General features: G+C 39.6%; 2 protein-coding genes and 1 non-coding gene across 5 annotated transcripts in view; 1 reads left to right on the forward strand and 2 right to left on the reverse strand.

The window, feature by feature from the left end:
* The window catches only part of LOC5504495 (hemicentin-1), a 51,339-nt gene extending 45,359 nt beyond the window's left edge, over positions 1-5,980 (forward strand). For 2 of the 3 annotated variants that reach the window (XM_048731550.1, XM_048731549.1), the window contains exons 26-33: positions 993-1,106; positions 1,685-1,813; positions 2,174-2,302; positions 3,009-3,131; positions 3,295-3,417; positions 3,698-3,823; positions 4,273-4,396; positions 4,905-5,980. In XM_048731550.1, coding sequence (XP_048587507.1) covers positions 993-1,106; positions 1,685-1,813; positions 2,174-2,302; positions 3,009-3,131; positions 3,295-3,417; positions 3,698-3,823; positions 4,273-4,396; positions 4,905-5,268 — 1,232 coding nt within the window. In that variant the 3' untranslated portion in view covers positions 5,269-5,980. Of the gene's footprint in view, positions 1-992; positions 1,107-1,684; positions 1,814-2,173; positions 2,303-3,008; positions 3,132-3,294; positions 3,418-3,697; positions 3,824-4,272; positions 4,397-4,904 lie in introns of those variants that run through there. The other variant, XR_007312574.1, reaches the window with a different exon arrangement.
* A 4,338-nt stretch (positions 5,981-10,318) lies between these two features.
* On the reverse strand, positions 10,319-15,041 carry LOC5504497 (membrane protein FAM174). The gene is made up of 4 exons (XM_032372812.2): positions 14,869-15,041; positions 13,125-13,306; positions 12,918-13,000; positions 10,319-11,763 (listed from the first exon to the last, which is right to left on the reverse strand). The coding sequence occupies exons 1-4, from the start codon at positions 14,927-14,929 to the stop codon at positions 11,658-11,660; spliced, it is 432 nt and encodes a 143-aa protein (XP_032228703.1). The 5' UTR covers positions 14,930-15,041; the 3' UTR covers positions 10,319-11,657.
* A 2,421-nt stretch (positions 15,042-17,462) lies between these two features.
* LOC116612193 lies at positions 17,463-17,549 on the reverse strand. The gene has a single exon (XR_004293824.1). It is a non-coding gene; the product is annotated as a small nucleolar RNA snR60/Z15/Z230/Z193/J17 (small nucleolar RNA).
* Between the last annotated feature and the right edge of the window lie 93 nt (positions 17,550-17,642).

A 17,642-nucleotide genomic window follows, 5' to 3' on the forward strand; every position in this document is an offset into this window, starting at 1 on the left:
ACTCGTGCCAGAACACTCTCGGCTTTTACAGTTGTACGTGCGACAAAGGGTTTGCACTGAAAGACGGCAAGTGCCTAGGTGAGTCACATATGCCATGTGTCACGCAACCGTGTCACGCGTCACCCACTCGTGCCAGAACACTCTCGGCTTTTACAGTTGTACATGAAACAAGGGGTATGTATGCGCTTGAAAGACGGCAAGTGCCTAGGTGAGTCACATATGCCATGTGTCACGCAACCGTGTCACGCGTCACCCACTCGTGCCAGAACACTCTCGGCTTTTACAGTTGTACGTGCGACAAAGGGTTTGCACTGAAAGACGGCAAGTGCCTAGGTGAGTTGCATATGCCATGTGTCACGCAACCGTGTCACGCGTCACCCACTCGTGCCAGAACACTCTCGGCTTTTACAGTTGTACATGAAACAAGGGGTATGTATGCGCTTGAAAGACGGCAAGTGCCTAGGTGAGTCACACATGCTATGTCACGCGTCTAGGGGATTCGCACATTCCATGCGTCATCCATCCATGTCACACGTCTAGGTGAGTCACACATGACATGAGTCACGCAACCATGTTACGTACCTAGCTGAGACAAACATCTTGATGTAAGACAAACACATGGCAAGCATCCTGCAATTATCTCACGCAAGCAACATGTCACTTTTTAGATGGACCTTGTACTACCTCATAGCCTACGTACACCGGAACCCAAGCTATGTCAGTTTCAAATTATCTGCGAACAGGTCTCTTTCATATGGATCACAAAGTAATCTGGGGAACTGAGGAAGGGCGAATCTTTCAGTGTCGCTAAAATCAGTGAAAATAAGATGTACTTTAATCACTGCGAAATTTAATCCATCCTAGAATAAAAATGGCTCCGTTCTAATGCTTAAAGATGAAATAGTCTATGGGTAATTATATTTCCCAAATAATTAGATATTCTAGCATACAGAACGACAGTATAAACCAGTCACGCTATTTCCGTGTCTCAGATATCGACGAGTGTGTGGGCGTGGTCTGTAACCATGGCTGCAGGAATACTGACGGCAGCTATGAGTGTTACTGTTTTTCTGGGTACGAACTCATTGCTGGTGGCCAATGCAGGGGTAAGTATTAAAACATACCCTCCCCCCATTCTCTTTAAAGAATGTCGATCATCCACTCCTTTGTTATTGTTTACAATTGAGAATACAGCGATTCATCTGCAAGAAAACTACAAAATAGCCATCCACGATTAAAGACCCATACTTTATTGATGATATTTGAATGGAGTTTTCTAAGTCACTTGCTTGAATTAGCCGATAAAGAAGGATTCTTTTAATGAGTCGGTATTTTGCGGGAGCGTAAAATGGTGACGTGATTGGCCTTCTTTACATAACGGAGTGATTTTTTTAAAACCTCCAACTTCCCTTAAATTTGCCAAAATACAGTGTTTGCTGTGCAGGACATCAGCATATAACGAGGAAAGTAGTTTTAATATTGAGATTTGCTTCCAAAGTGTAAAATAAATGCTAAAATAAGCAATGTCTCGAGGTGCATCAGTAAAGTAAAACCCTAGCGCAAAGCCATATCAACATAGCCGTAGCAGGCCTCGAATTATTTGGAGAAGGGGGGGGGCACGTGCCCCCAATGCCCCGCCCCCTGCTACGGCCCTAATAATGTTTCTTCATGTTTCTTTTTGCAGATATCGACGAATGCCGCGTTAATGCCAGCGTGTGCGGTCCCAAGCAGTGCGCGAACACCATGGGAGGCTATAAGTGCCTCGACTCGTGTAGCTTGGGGTTCAAGCGGACCTTGGAGGGGGCGTGTGTAGGTAGGGACGGAGAGGTGCGAGTGTTTGGGGGGGGGAGGTGCTGTAGATGGGGTGGTCGCATGCAATGCAGGGAGGCATCGATCATCGATCCATGAAGGGTTCAAGTTTGGAGGGATCGTGTGTTGGTAGAGAGGCGTAAAGGGAAATAAGGGAAGTAGAAGGGGTGGCCCAAAGCAGTGCGAGCTCAATGACGCAAAATACGAGCAAACACAGCTTACACTCACGCACAATGTAATTTAGGAGAATTACGAACCTTTTAAAAAGGACATTCGAGCAGCATCTTTGTATGCCTGGCTCGTTACACTAATAAAAAAACGATACAGTTTTAGAAAACATTATGTTGTGCATTTATGTACCTAGATGTCAACGAGTGCGTAGAAGGTGGCCATGACTGCAAGTTTACCCATTTTTGTATGAACACCCACGGGAGCTTCTACTGTACCTGCCCACGAGGATTCAAGTCAAAGACACCAGGAGGACCCTGCCAAGGTAGCATGACTCCAACAAGCAACCATGGAGGGGGAGGGGGTGGGGGGCGGCACACATATTCATCTAGCGCTTTTACCACTATTTGTTCATAATGCTTCTTAAAATCCTAATGTGTGTCGAATTACGCATGCTGGAACTGGGGAAGACAAGCTTCAAGTAAATCAACATGCGTTCAGCATGTAAATACAGGTCTGAGAAACATATTATGCTATACTATGTCTCGACAGGAAATTGAACCCGTTTCACCAGAGGTAAGATGCCCCGCACATAATAATGACCAGGGTGCGCGCGCCACCCCCCCTCCCCTCCCCCCTTGGCGCCCCAAAATGGGTCATTTCTTATTAAAGAAATGAATCTTTAAATACTGTGCTTTTTATATGATACCTATGATTGCGCACCCCCCTCGGCCAATCTTGGGTACGCGCATGATAATAATGGTAATAGGCTCTTTGGAGCCCTTCGGGGGCCATCGTTAAGAGAGGGCTTATGTTCTGACTAAGGACTAATCCTCGAAAACGTCAGCGTAGCTACTTTGTTTTCACAGAGGCGACCTACAATGTCAACTTTGTGTTGATTTATTTACGCAATGATGGCAAAAGTTTCGTAAATATGAATGCCGTTTAGAGTTTTACTCGAGTTTATGAGTATAGTGTAGGTAGACAAATACATGTTTCCGGATGTAAACAACACATATGCATTATTCCAGATGTAAACGAGTGTGTGGACTTCCCTGGTCTGTGTCAGTACAAGTGTCAAAACACACGCGGAAGCTTCAAGTGTTTGTGTCCGCCTGGAGGATACCTTAAGGCTGATGGGCTCTCGTGTGGAGGTAGGTTTTATCTTTCTGTCTGTCTGTCTTTCCTTCCGCTAGTCCGTTCGATCTGTCTTTCAGTTCGTCCTTCCTCCAGTCTGTCCGTCTACCTATTTTACATCCATCTGTCCGACCGTCCTTCCGTCTGTTTGCTAACAGTTGATTTTTTACTATCCCTTAGGTATTGATGGGTGTGTCCTGAATAACCTGAAATGTGACCAAAGGTGTGGGTTTTCAGAGCAAGGGTACAGCTGTGAATGCGTAAAAGGCTACAGACTGGCAATCGATAGACAGTCTTGTGTTGGTAAGCTCGGTAATTTGGATAGAGGAAGGATTTAGTAAGCAATTCCCAAAGCGGGTAGGGAAGGGGTTATGGTGAAGGACGTAAGGAAGCGCACCAACGACGTGCAAATTCGTAAATGGGTTAAAGACTGCCAAACGAAATAGCGACTCGTGTTTGCAAGGCTAGTTGCTAGAAGTTGGCGCAGGAAGCGGCCTTCAAATACAGTCTTCGCCTCACATACAAATCATTATTTCCAGCTCAGTTCAGTAAAGTTTTTTTTTTCATTTGTTTCGTGGTGCAGATATCGATGAGTGCTCATCCAACCAAACGAACTCTTGTCAGTACCAGTGCATTAACACAGAAGGCGGGTACCAGTGCAAATGTCCGCCTGGATATCGGACAAGTCCGGACGGACGAACCTGCATGGGTAAGTCATTGGAATTTCAGTTTGTTTAAAATTTCCAGTGAAAAGGGGGGGGGGGGGGGGGGGGGTAAAAGATTTTGGGAAGCAATTGATGACAAGAAAGCATTATGCTCTCTTGCTTGATAAGAAACAATACAATTCACTTTGAATAAGCGGGCGAGTTCGAGTTATCAAAATTTCAAAGAACTGTGATAGAAGATGCAGTAAATAGATTACTGTAAACGAATCCAAAGGAAATTGATATTAGTTAAAGGTAACAGAAGTAGCGAGTAACTAAACACTATAGTCAAAGTTCCGTTTTATCAATAATAGTTTTAATCAATAAAAAAAAACTTGCTACTGGTGTACTTTGTAACGGCTTTGGTTTCTTCGCTGACGGCGTAATTGAGAAGTCGGTCAACTGACCCTTTATGTTTCCTCGTTTAATCTCTGCGATTTATTGTCTCTTCCAGATGATGATGAGTGCGCAGGATCTGATGGAGTGTGCCAGCGAGACGAGCAGTGCTTCAACACAAAAGGGAGCTACCGCTGCGTGCAAACCTCGTGCCCCGCTAACTACAACCAATTAGGACCCGGGTAAGTGACGTGTACACTGCCTATCCACGTGCTCCGATAACTAGACCAATAAAAACGCGGGTAACGTGACGTTTGCAATGTCAGTCCACGTGCAGGCGCGTACATAGGGTGCCAGAGCAGTCCCCTTGAACGCAAAAAACGGGCCATTCTTGAAGGAACGGTAAATATCACTCTTATAGTGTATGACTGCTCCCATCCTCTGGATAAAAATGTCAGGAGTGGGATTCGAACCCACGCTTTAATTTGGAGACCTGAACACTCTCCCAAGCATTATGGGAATGCATTGAATCTTGAAAAGACACTTTAGACAACTCTTACGGCCATCCAGGCATTGGGATAGGATGATATTGTTTTACTTCACTATAGTTACAATCTCTGCGTGTGTACGCGCGAGGACCTTACTTTCCTTTCTCTCTCTCTCATTTGCGCGAGTTAGTCGTGCCGACAAAGAGCTAAACCCATATCATTTGCTGTATCTTTAACCAGTCACTTGGTCTTCACGTTGCAGGTTTTGCGTGACGCCTTGCAGCTTGCAAGGATACTGTACACCCCAGGCCTTGCGTTACTACACGACCACACTACCCTATGGCGTACCAGCCAATCAGGATCTGCTCCGCCTCATCCCGTACATCCCGCCACACCTACTGGCTCAACCAATCATCTGCGACTTCCGGTACTCGTTCTCAGCTTCGACGTCCCCGTTTGGTATCCGGCGAAATGGTATCGAGGCTATAGTTTTCAGCGCGAGACCACTCGATATGATTGGCATGCACGAGTTACGAGTCACGGCAAACATCCACTACAGAAACGGCATGCTTGCCTGTCGCACAGAGTTCAAGGTCTATATCGACGTCTCGCGGTACTTATTCTAAAAGGTGCATATCAATCAATGGCTGTCGTTTTTCTGAATGGTCTAAAAAAGCCTAGGGCGAGCGCGGAGGAGAGCTGTGATATTCTAAAACGTTAGGGACTAGGCTCCATTTCCAAGATGGCTGCCAGCAAAATCATAGTAAAAACGAATTCCTGCAAGTTTACGTGGAAATTCTCTACTTACAAAGCTCTAGAGCGACAAAAAAGCGAAAAAATGATTAGAAAAACGATAGTTTTTAAAACAGGATTGGCTGATATACGATGACGTCACAGATACCTTAGCGCAAGTCACTGCACAAAAGCACATTTGAGTATGTGACGTCGTAAGCAGCACTTCAGGAATATCGTACTGAGCTTAAAGTTGATATATATCGCGGCGATTTTAAACTGCAAACAGCCCAGACAACTTGTTGCTAAAACCGCTAGGAAACTGCTAGCTAGGAAACTGCTAATATAATGCCGTATGGACATCTTGTGAATAAATATGTCTAAGAAAAATCCCATGTGTGTGTGACATCAGAAATGACGTTATAACTTTGACAGGCTACCCTGGCGTCATTGCAAAGTTCCCGTACATATGCATGACGTCATTTACATAAATTGCATGATGACGTTTGAAGTTCTGCAAGAATGCAATACATTATTACAGAATAATCAAGACAAGAGAATATAATCAAGAGAAATCAATTATATAGAATAAAGTGGCAAATGAGATTGTGTCTGGTGATGTCTTTGTAGGGCTTACCGTCCTATCTTTTAGGTTATAAAAATCTACTAACTGCTATGCCTCGGGGGTGTATTTTTTCCCGCTTCTGCTATCCCTTAGGGAGTATCAACTCTCACGCTAGTGGGTCCTCACATCCTAATAACTACAGGTCATGAATATAGCCAGATGTGCTGGATGGTGACGTCATCAGGAAACCTGAAATTGTGTTTTTTTGTGCTTAAACACGAGGTTCCGCTATAAAAGGGAAAGCTCCTCCCAACCCCGGACTCAAGAACAACCAGTTAATATATAGATTTAGGCACTGCCTAAAAGCGGAGCCAGCATAAACACCTTTTGTGTTGACTGATCAAAGGTATTATTGGGGGATCTAGGATCCTGCTCTCTACTGAGATTTATTTATTGTACCAACCAAATGGATCCAGGCCTTATTCAATAATTCAAATTATGAAGTACATCAAAGTTAACAAGCACAATTCCTGGTGTGGATATGGCTGTCAAAGTTGTCAAGAGTCTAATGGTAAATTCTTATGTCCCATCATAGAAGTTCCATTATGAATATCTTTTTTTTAATAAAAACAATACTCCCACAAGCTTTGCCCTTGTGCAGAAAATGTCATGGATGTAACAGCATTCCAAAGATTCAAAATAATATATTTAGACTGTTTAGATGCCATACTAACTGTGATTTTTATGTATTGATTTAGTGGCGATTCTCTCCTTCATTGGACCGAATATTCAGAAAAATGTCTGGAAATTAAAATCCAAAAATATATCTCCTTTCATGCATTACATATTGGTGCACCCCACTTTACCATATAGTGGCCTTGTTGTTGGTGGCCTACTCCCATATGAATGCAATGAAGAAAAAAACAGATTGAAAATGCTAACTTTTAATTTCAAACCAAACCCTTTCATTGATCTATGTTTGGGGTAGAGAGGAATCAAAGAATATCAATTGACTAAAAAATAATCGACGGGAGAGAAGATATAAAGTGAGTTGACTCAACTTGAAAGGTTTGGTGAGCATTTCTTGACATTTCCCCTTTCCCATTATCTTAACCCTTTCACCACCACAGGCTTTAAAGAGGCCATGTCTTTGTTACCCAAGCTATGTGAACAGAACAAGGTTGTTGCTAGTGTTATAAAGTTTAAGTATCTTGCCCTAAAAAAACCCTTCCCCTCAATAAAAGTTCCATTAATGTACATTTGTAAAGCTACATTCTGACAAGCTTTGTTCTTGCGAAGAACAATGGATGAAACAGGATTTCAAAGATGGAATATAGTGTCAGACACAATTTTAGATAAGATGCAATGCTGAAGATTTAATGTACCATTTTAAGTGGTGATTTTCCATCCCCATGGGAATTAATATCTACAAATATACATCCAGTAATGCATTTTATTTTGGTGTTTTGAGAAACCCTGGATCTAACTATTCCAATGAAATAAATCTAAACATCTAAAATAAATGTAATGGGCAAGAGACTTGGAAAGAAAATCCTAAAAAGAAAATATAAGTGAAAGTAATAAATGAAAATTTCTAATTTAAAAATCAAATCTGTTCATTAATTTATTTTTGGTGTAGAGGGGAAATAGCAAAGAGCATCAATTGCATAAAAATAGTCAACAGGGAGAAGAAAAAGGAAGAAATAGGACTCTTCCTTAAATGTTTGAAAAGAAAATATAATAACAATAATGTGATAATTATATTCAGTACTTTTCTAAAATATCCCCTTTCCCATTATCTTTAGGTTGATAGAAAACTGTTTTCTTTACAGATTTATTATTTAAAAAGCAAAAATTTGTTTTTAGTTTTATATTATATAAGTATCTTGTTCTAAAAAAACCTATGAGAACTAGTGAACTAGTATGCTAGAACTACTATGAACTAGTCATTTGCGCCCCCTCCCTTATGGTCCCACAGAAGTCAGGGGTTAATGTGGGGTTTTAGACCACTTTTTAACTAGAATATGTCAATAGGGGTGGTGGTATTGACTGTTTTTGACTCTTAGCTTGGAAACAGGCTTTTATTAAAGTTTAATCCCCCACCCTTCCCTGGGACCATGGGTGTGGGGGTATCAAATGACTAGTGAATAAGAACATCCTACTATTCTCTTCAAGACATGATTTTCAATTCTCATGTCTTCCAGTCTTTAGCATTCATCTTGGCCCTCAGGTAGTTCCTGGTTCATAAAAGAGTGAAAACAATTATTTATTATATATTAATTATTTTAAAACAATCTTTTTATCAAGCCATTTATAATCTAACTAATTTTCCACAACTATTTGAAAAAAAAAATAAACACATGAGATGCAAGATGCAGACAATAACAACAATACATATTGAAAATAGGTTTTTTTTATCCTCGGTAAGGAAAATTTATCTTGTAAGTTGAAAAAGCTGCTGTATCTTCTAAGGATATGTATCTTCTTAGGACTAAGAGCACAGGATATAAAGACAAGAACGGTCTTCTTTAGCAGTATTTGACAAATGCAACACGATATTGGTTAGCCTTTATGAAATATCTCAACACAATCAATCTGCCCTGAAGAAGTCTTATTAAAGACGAATTCCAGTTTTTGTTGCATTGTATTTTATTCAACACAATCAAGAATATAGATAAAACGAAGAATGTCAAAACAAAACTTGTTATGCTCAAATAATTTGATTACTAAGTTAAGTAATCGCATTCTCAAAGCATACAAAAAGGACAACAAAAAGCCTAATAACTGTCATATCCTCAATAGACAATACAAATAGTCGTCCGAAACTCACCTTGCATTGTTTTTTTTTGGTCGCTTTCTTGTGGTTCTGTTCGCTTTTTAATGTGAACTGTTACTTGCTTAAATTTACTAGCTAAAACCAGATAAATCTTGGCGTGAATGAATGTTAGTAGATCTCCTCTAGTTGACTTTATCCTTAAGTCACAAAATTTGAGGCAAAATAAATAATCATCGCATAATCGACAAGAACTTTTCCCCTTGCTCCGTGCTTGTATTTAGTCGCCATTTCGGGGCCGAGTGGGGCCTGGTGGCTGGCTGGCTGGCGAGTGACACCACAGGGTACCCGCGACCAAGTCGCATACCTATACCATATTTCTATGCCTATGGGGCTACGCGCGCGGCCTGCGGCCGCGCTTGGCTCCGCTATCAATCGGCCGTCACTGAGTCAAAATGTCAGGACAATTGCTCTGAGCGCTAAATTCAAATTTCATATTCTAAACCAAATCAATTATCATTTATCATTCCTAGAGTTGTCCATCTAAAAATGTTTCTGTCTATCGTAAAATAATCCTATACCATGCTGTGTGCGCTCTAAAATACGAGCATTTTCATCAAAGCGCGAGAATAATTTATGCAGGTGCGTTAGATTATGGATAGCGCAAATTTTAAATTTTGCACCGAAAACGTGAATGGACAGCAAATCACTAATTTATCGAACTCTTAACACAACTGTCTTGTTACCTGTGCAAAAAAAAGGTTTATTCCAGCCGACTGAGGCTCAGAGATAAGCAATTTTACAGGAGGCTTATAATTTGTGACTGCTAGCGTTGCAGTGTTCTGATTATGATTGCAAATTCGAGCCCGGAGGTGGGAGGAGCTTTCCCTTTTATAGCAGAACCTCGTGTTTAAGAGTTCGAAATTGCTTCAACCACACCATTGTGCTATACTTTAGGAGTGAGATTTGCTGTTGACCACGCCCAAAGTGCTAAAAGGGTTAAATTTGATTTGTCGAAGATCACCCCCGTCCATTTTTATGGGGGTCCCCTAAGGCAACAACGAAAGGATGGATTCTCCTTTGACAAGCAAATATGTTCCCTTGCACTTCGAACAAATCTCTGAGAAAAACTGGTAGTTGACAATATTGAGACCCTAATCGTCATCACTTTTTTACATACAATGTGCCATGGATGGGTCCAGAGAATAGAATTTATTTACCTGACTTATTTTATTATTGTGAGGCTAAGTGAAACACTTGCCCGAAAATACTTACTTAGAACTAGAAACCCAAGCTAATAGCATTAGAGTTATTTTCATAAACCCGTGAAACAAAGTGTGATAGGCAAAGTGTAATAGTCAGGGAAACACACAGGAGAACATGGAATTGGATTGAATCAGTGTAGAGTCATTTCAACACGTGAAATACTTTTTAGCTTATTACTAAAACACTGTAATGTCTTTGTTCTCCTTTGTTCTGGCTTAACTACTGAATTACACTTTAACAATGACATTTTGTTGAACGGCATTTTGAAAACACCTCTAATACAGTAAAGTGTAGTTCACGTGTTAATAAAAATTACTCTAAGATAAGACTCATTCTTATATCCTATTTTTCTATCAATTGTTTTATTGGTAAAAACCATAATTCAACATACAGGTCTAAATTCTTTATTATCATACACCCTTATTTTCTAATATGACTCAAATATGATACAACTTTCGATTACATCACTGTCCCTAATTAGATCTAACAATTAATATTCATCAGAAAAGAACAAAAAAAAAAACCCCTCACGTAATAGCTGTTATTTAACCTGATATAGCCTGGGTGCATCTGGTTGCCAAATGCACGAAGGCTAACCTAAGCCAGTCTAAAGCTCTGGGCTGTATTGTTGGGAAAAACACGTAGCATTTTTCTATTTCACACACGTCAGCATAATGTTGCGCAGTGGTTGATTGACATCTTTTGACTTAAGCCCTAACGAGCAAATTTCGGTCAATATCTCAAACTGTGCCAGCTATATGATGCTGTTTGAACGGCATCAATCTCGACAGGCATTTCTGGTACAGCCTAACAAAAAAAAGTTTCTTCTATATCCATAATACTAGAATACTAGGCTGTAGGCTGCCATAACACAACAACACAAAAAAAATCTATTGTTGTCCCCGCCCTTCCCTCAAACCCCTTCAGCCAATCCTAGGCACATATTTATTTGGTATCCACCCCAAAAGGGGACTTGCGCTAAGAGATCATGTGACTGTTTGGTAGCAAACTAGCGTGCGCTTAAGCTTTTAGCGGCAAAATAACAGCAAAAAACAGCAACTTATTCAGCGCTTATTAAAAAAGCCAGAATGCTTTCTTTTCTAAAAGGGTCTAGTTTCATTAAAAGATTTTATTTTTTGTTGTCCTCTGGTATGACGGGTGCAGTCATTTCTGATTTTTTTTATTGTTTTGTTTTGAATTTGCCACCCAGGTCATGTGATCTCTTAGCGCAAATCCCCTACTGTTCTTTTCTCATATATGAGCAGAGAGAACTAGACATATCCCTGTTTGTAAATGCACAAGCTAACAATTGACCCGATAAGACTACCTTATAAGACTTTTGAATTATGTTTTGCGCGGGTGGGCCCAAGGAGGTCCTCAACCACAGCATGGCTTATAACTGATCCAGTGGTTATTGGTAGGTCACATACTGTAGATCTAACAATACTTCATGCTTAATTGGATTTGTCGCATCACCAAAGTCAAGCAGGCAAAGGCACATGGACAGTACCTCCAATCCCTCAGACATTTTTTTTTTCAAACAATGTGCCCATTTTAATTTTTTTTCTACTTAAAAAAGGGGTGGATATCCCCCCAATCCACCCCCCTGTACCCGCCCCTGAGCAGACACTGTGGTATCCTGGGTACTCAACATAGAATCAAGCCTCCCCTCACTGCTGTTATTTCCCCGCTTTTCTGTCAAACACTGTCATGTCATCTTCGTCGTCATCCTCTCGGTCGAGAGGCTGCATTTCTAAATCCCCTGTAGTGTGGATAACACCATACCTGTAAAGTGAATAGGATAGAGTAAAGAAATATCGATAACTTGAGACTTCAGCAGATAAACTCTGAACTAGACTGTATTCAAGTGACATTGGCAAAGGCCATAGTCATTGTCGTTTTTGTGCAGCAGCAACAGGGATTAAAGATAGTGCTATGATTAGCAGTAAGATGGTCGGTAACCTATTGGCCCATTAAAGGTCAGTGTTTACCCAGAGATCGCACAACAAAAGTCATGCGCATTGTGGCAACTATAATACCTTTTACAGAAACATTAAGTTGCAATAGCGTAAGTACCACCACAGGCTATAGGATAATTTGACTCCGAAATGAAGTCTAATGTCTTGTTAGTTTTGAATAAGAACGTACTCCTACTTTGGCTGGATGTATTTGCCTTGGTTTCGCTTCTGCAGGGAGCTCTGTCCCTACACGCTTGCGACCTTCCAAACAACCGCTGTGTAACCGCCACCACCTGGTAAATGAGTAACTCGACCATTTTGACCGCCAGGGGCACTTTTTTCTCTTCACCATTATAATGTATAGATTCTTGCTATTTTAATTGCGCTTTTGTGTACATTTCCCTTGTGATGACAAGTCCAAAACAGTCCCAGCTTAGGATGTTGGTGGTTGGATTTGTTTTTATAAGATCGGATCCATCATCACTGTTCCTAGTAACTTGTCAAGTAAGGGGTAAGAAAACGAGGAGATGAGAGAACAATGGGAAGCGCTTCTTTTGCATACCCTGTTATTTTATAATGGGGAAGAGAAAAAAATGCGCTGCTGGGGGTCGATTTAGTCAAGTTACTTATTAACCAGGTGACGGCATTTAGAAGGTCGCAAGCGTGTAGGAACAGAACTCGCTGCAGGACCAAATACATCCAGTCACAGTAGGAATAAATGCTTATTAAACACTAACAAGAATTTAGACCTCATTTTTGAGTCAAATTATCCTATAGCCCGTGGTACCATGACCATAGCCTACACTCGAGCTACAAAATAAATTAGTACCACCATTAAAATATTCTATTGCTACTGGATCACACCACTGAATAGTTATTTAAATTTATGGTAAAAAAGTAAAAACTTATCACCAGCAAGAAAAAATGGACTAGCTTTAAGCCACAAGCAATCCGTTCAACAAAATTTTAAGAGTAACTTACTTTTTGGATTTGCTTTTTCTTCTTCTTGTTTGAATTGTTTTAAATATAAAATATACAGCAATCAGGATACTTAAACCAACAGCCTGAAAAAGGAAAAACAATATTTTCTCAATAAAGATTAGGGTAGTGGTCTTCTCATATAAAATAAATAATACTTATAGGTCTGCTGAAGTCAAGAATGTAAAAGAACTCTATTTGGCCACTCACAACATATAGCATTCTTTTTAAAAGTTCACGATTACTATCAGGTGGTAATCGCCCAAAGTCGCTTGTGTCGTTGAAGTTGACATTTAGCTGGACTGGTTCCGTGGGAGTTGGTGTGGCTGCTGATGTGTTGGTTGGTGTTGGTGTGGATGACTCAGTTGCAGATGCTTCTCTGACTAATGAACCTTGGGACAAAAAAAAGTTGACTTTAGATTGTTAAAACAGCTGTTTAATGGATGCACAGTTGTTTCTTGGGAATTTGTCCCCTAAGAATTTGTTGGCTAGCAGATTGAGGCAGTAAAATACTACACAAAGTTGATTAAAAATTGTAAATAAAGCCATAGTTCAGCCAGTTTTTAACCCCAGCTGGCAAAGTAAAAATCACTCATGTTATAATGCAGGATATATAGGTGAAAACGCCTTCATGGAAAAATAGAATCTCATGAGTTGTAAAAATACTCAATTTTGTTGTCTGTAAAGATGCAATTGGGAACATTTCCCCCCCCCCCCCCCTAAAATGTTAAGACAAGTCAACTAGCAATGAGAAGATAATGAAGTAGAAGAGGGAGGGATGGTGTGTGTGATTAGAGGTCCACTGTAATTTGACAAATATTTGAATCACTTGAACCCCAATACAATAAAAGTGTGACATGGTTGTCGTGAGCTCAGTTAAGCAGACAAGGAAAGCTATCACAGGAACACACTTATCCCATCAGAGCTAAGGCAATCAAAACTCTATTCACTATTCTTTGCCTTTGGGCAAATAAAAAAATATATTTTTTTCGCTAAAGTATGTTTTCACTGAAACAATGTATAATAAAACAATTATAGTTTTTATGATATCAAGAATAATCAATGTCTTGCCAAGTGGAATCAATCTCAGCCTTTGGCCACACAAGATTCCACTTTTGTCAACATTGACTATTCTTGGTATCAATAAAACCTCATCCAATAATTGCTTAATAGCACTGATTGAAGAATGTAACATAGAGAAAATTGGAAAATGCTAAATACAGGTGCCTATATCAGACAAAGAACAGATGTTCCAGTGAATATAAATGAATAAAAAAAAGAATTAATCAAAGCTTTCGAAAATGATATGTTTGCAGTATTCGAGGATGTATGAATTAAAAATACAAAGAACTAAGTATAATCCAATTAAAGAAATGTCAAATTTGCTGAGTGATTATAACACAGTTTGTGTATAATAAGTTGCCTTATTGGACCTGACAGGATACTAATAAAGTACAAGGTTTGTTATATTGTCGCAAGGCGTACTTTATATTAGACACACTTGTTTAAAATATGTTAACTTCTATAGCGGGATTAAAGATTCATATAATTATACAGATATATCCTTTTTTCGCTAGACTATTTATAAGGTCTTTGGAGCTTAAAGTTCTCCATTCTTAATAAATCACTATTGTTTTTACCTATCAAATCCACGTCCTACAAGAGAACGACACGTCTAACGTCCTTTTCAGCGAGTTTGTCGCGTGACTAGAGTCTAAACTATCCCACATGCCAAATATAAAAGTACAGTAATAATATGCCAACCGAGAGAAACTGATATTAAAAAATACAACGGCCATCCTTTGAGCCACTCAAGCGCTTAAGCTATAATTGGATATTGAATAATTAATCAAAATGTGTCGATATTTGGTAGAAATTCGACTTGTTTAGAGCGTCGTAGAGTCTATAGTAGCGTAACACCGTTTGCTCGCCTAACCATGCTAATCTAACTCACCTTCTATAATAAGACAAACAATTATTGTCAGTAGAATCCATCTTAGGTCCAGGTTCGCCATGGTTAGATCAGTAGTGAGAGGGTAAGGCGGATTTCAAGGCGCTATTTTCGTGCCATTACAAGTTGTTTTCCTTTCTTTTGCTTTGCAATATGCAAATGCAGAAAGGATCGGGCTTAGCGCCCTGGCCTGCTCGTTCCAGTATTGCGCGAGCCGATAGAAACAGGTGCCCCGTGGAGAGCCCGGCCCTATTTTTCTCCTCGTTAAATTTTTTTTACCGCATGTCAATAGCCACAGATGCATCTTTTTATACAGCACAGAAATTGCCTATAATTCCAGGTCGAGGATACAAGTGCAAACTGCATCTCGGTCAACGTCAGATAAAAATTGAAAAATAGTTATTTCAACCAATTCCTACACATACAAAACTAAATATAGGACAGCAAAATGTCTCCAGGGAAAATCAAGAATCTTGTGCAGCACATTTGAATGACATTTTAGAGTGTCAATGGGCAAGAGAAGTCTGGAGGCTCTGGTATCCAAGGTAGGGAGTTCCGCAGCAATGATTTTTTTCTTCTAATGGTTCAGGGAGATTTTTTTTTATTCTACTCTGTTGTGGAGACAATGGACTGCTTTCTTGATATCACACCATTGGCTCCTACCTGCTTACCACAGGGCTATTGCATGTAAGGGGTGGGGCAACACATTGGACCAATAGTTTAAAGGCAAATTAAGAATGGCTTTGCACTAAACATTTTCTTAATTGTACTGAGCCCCCTGCCATACTTCAAGGCCTGCTATAGGTGAAGCCTGTCCCTAGAAAGCAGGTTAGCACTAACCAGGAGATAATTAGCCACTTAAACAAGAGGTTCCGCTATAGAAGGGAAAGCTTCTCCCACCCCTGGGATTAAGAACAATCAGTTATCAATCAGCTGTCAAAGAGTCAACATGTCAGGACAATTGCTTTGAGTGCTCAATTCAAATGTTATATTCTAAACCAAAATATCATTCCTAGAGTTGTCCATCTAAAAAAGTTTCTATCTATCGTAAAATGCTATACCAAGCTGTGTGCGCTCTAAAATAAGAGCATGTTCATCAAAGCATGAGAATAATTTCTGCAGATGCATTAGATTATGGATAGCGCAAAATTTAGAATTGGAAAGCAGCTCTTAACACAACTACCTCGTTACTTGTGCAAAAATAGTTTTTTCCAGCCGACTTAGTCTCAGATTAGCTGCAATTTTACGGGAGGTTTATAATTTTTAGTCTCAGATATTAGCTGCAATTTTACGGGAGGTTTATAATCTGTGACTTTTGCATGGCAGTGTTCTGATTATAATTGCAAATAAGAGCCCAGGGGTGGGAGGATATTTTTCTTTTATAGCGGAACCTCTTGTTTAAAAAATGCATTTATCCCTGGGGTTAGAATTAATCTGATTTCTAGGAGAAAAGGGCCCTGTACCATTTAACTGGCCTTGGCAGAGTGAGAGAGATTTGAGTGTTATTTTAGCAATCTTAAAAAAAGGCAACAAAGAATAATTAATTTATGTGAGTTTATTTTAACTTCCTCAATTACTGTACAATTGCATTAGAAATTATTCTTGAGCTATCTCTATGTCTTTAACATTGAATCCTGCAAAAGATCAAAGAGAATTAAATGAATACATCCTGACCCTGTGTACAATGTTCAGCAATAGATGGAACTTTGAGCTAGTGTCTCAGAAGGATGGTGATTGTTGTCGTCACAATACTTTGTATTCAAGAGTAGCAAATATCAGCCAGTCATCATCGACACAACAGCCAACAAAGCAGAACTTACTAATACTTACATAGTTTGGAAAGATGTTCTAGATATTTCTTTGCTATAGTCTCCAAAGTTAGCAAATGGTATTTGGGTCTAAAATAGAAAATTTTAGGTTAGCACAGAGATATGTGGCACCTTACAACATTGCAAGCTATTGGAATAAAATTTCTGTATAAAGTTGGTTTCCTTTTGAGATTAATCAAGAGAATACATAGCTTGTTTTTTTCAAATGATTCAAGGGATTGGAGGTTAAAGTCAAAGGTTGCTTGACATGGAATGCATCAGTACTATCAACCCAGTATGTTCTCTTCATGCCAATTAGGCTTCTGCTGTCCCTAACTGGTAGTCATCATTTGCATTCCACAAACATAAATTGACCAAGAAACTAAAGAGTTATCCATTGCAGACAAAATATAAGATACCCTAACATAGGCTGCATATCCCTTGATTGCATAAGAAAGAAAGCAGACAATTTTCTTGATTCAAATACAGCAGGCTTCTCATTAGCATAACGTACAAATCACTCTTTTTCATGACCTACTCTATTTATGGATGGGCTTGTTATACTTGAATTACTTCAAAGAGCATTCTTTTTCAAGTTTCTGAGCTTTGTACAATGCGGTGATGTTAATTCAAATTAGTTAGTAACCAGGATGCCACAACTTACTCAGTAAAACTAGAAGAGTGATTGTGCCATTGTAATAGTCCTTTCAGCTAGTAACTGTTAATAAACAGATATTCCAAGGGTTACCATTGCCATTTCAACAAATACAAAATGGAAAATGAAGCATTAATTGTGATGTCAGATAGGGGCGAAACATTTGTCGTCATCTGAGTCAGATGAACTATGCATTTGTGTTCAATCATCAGATCACATAAGATGGCAATAACAACATAACTTGTGTTCTTACCTGATATAATACCTTAAGTGACTATCTGCCCTCTATTAACCTACAACAAATGAAAGCAAAT

Source organism: Nematostella vectensis, chromosome 8 (assembly GCF_932526225.1).
Source record: "Nematostella vectensis chromosome 8, jaNemVect1.1, whole genome shotgun sequence".
Classification (NCBI taxonomy): Eukaryota; Metazoa; Cnidaria; class Anthozoa; order Actiniaria; family Edwardsiidae; genus Nematostella; species Nematostella vectensis.

Excerpts from the sequence above, each read along its gene's own strand:
- LOC5504497 (XM_032372812.2), bottom strand. The coding sequence starts at position 14,929 with ATGGCGAACCTGGACCTAAGATGGATTCTACTGACAATAATTGTTTGT. Across the intron at positions 13,307-14,868 it reads TGTTTGTCTTATTATAGAAG|GTTCATTAGTCAGAGAAGCA; the intron begins GTGAGTTAGATT and ends TTTTGTCCCAAG. Across the intron at positions 11,764-12,917 it reads AGAAAAAGCAAATCCAAAAA|GTATGGTGTTATCCACACTA; the intron begins GTAAGTTACTCT and ends TTCACTTTACAG.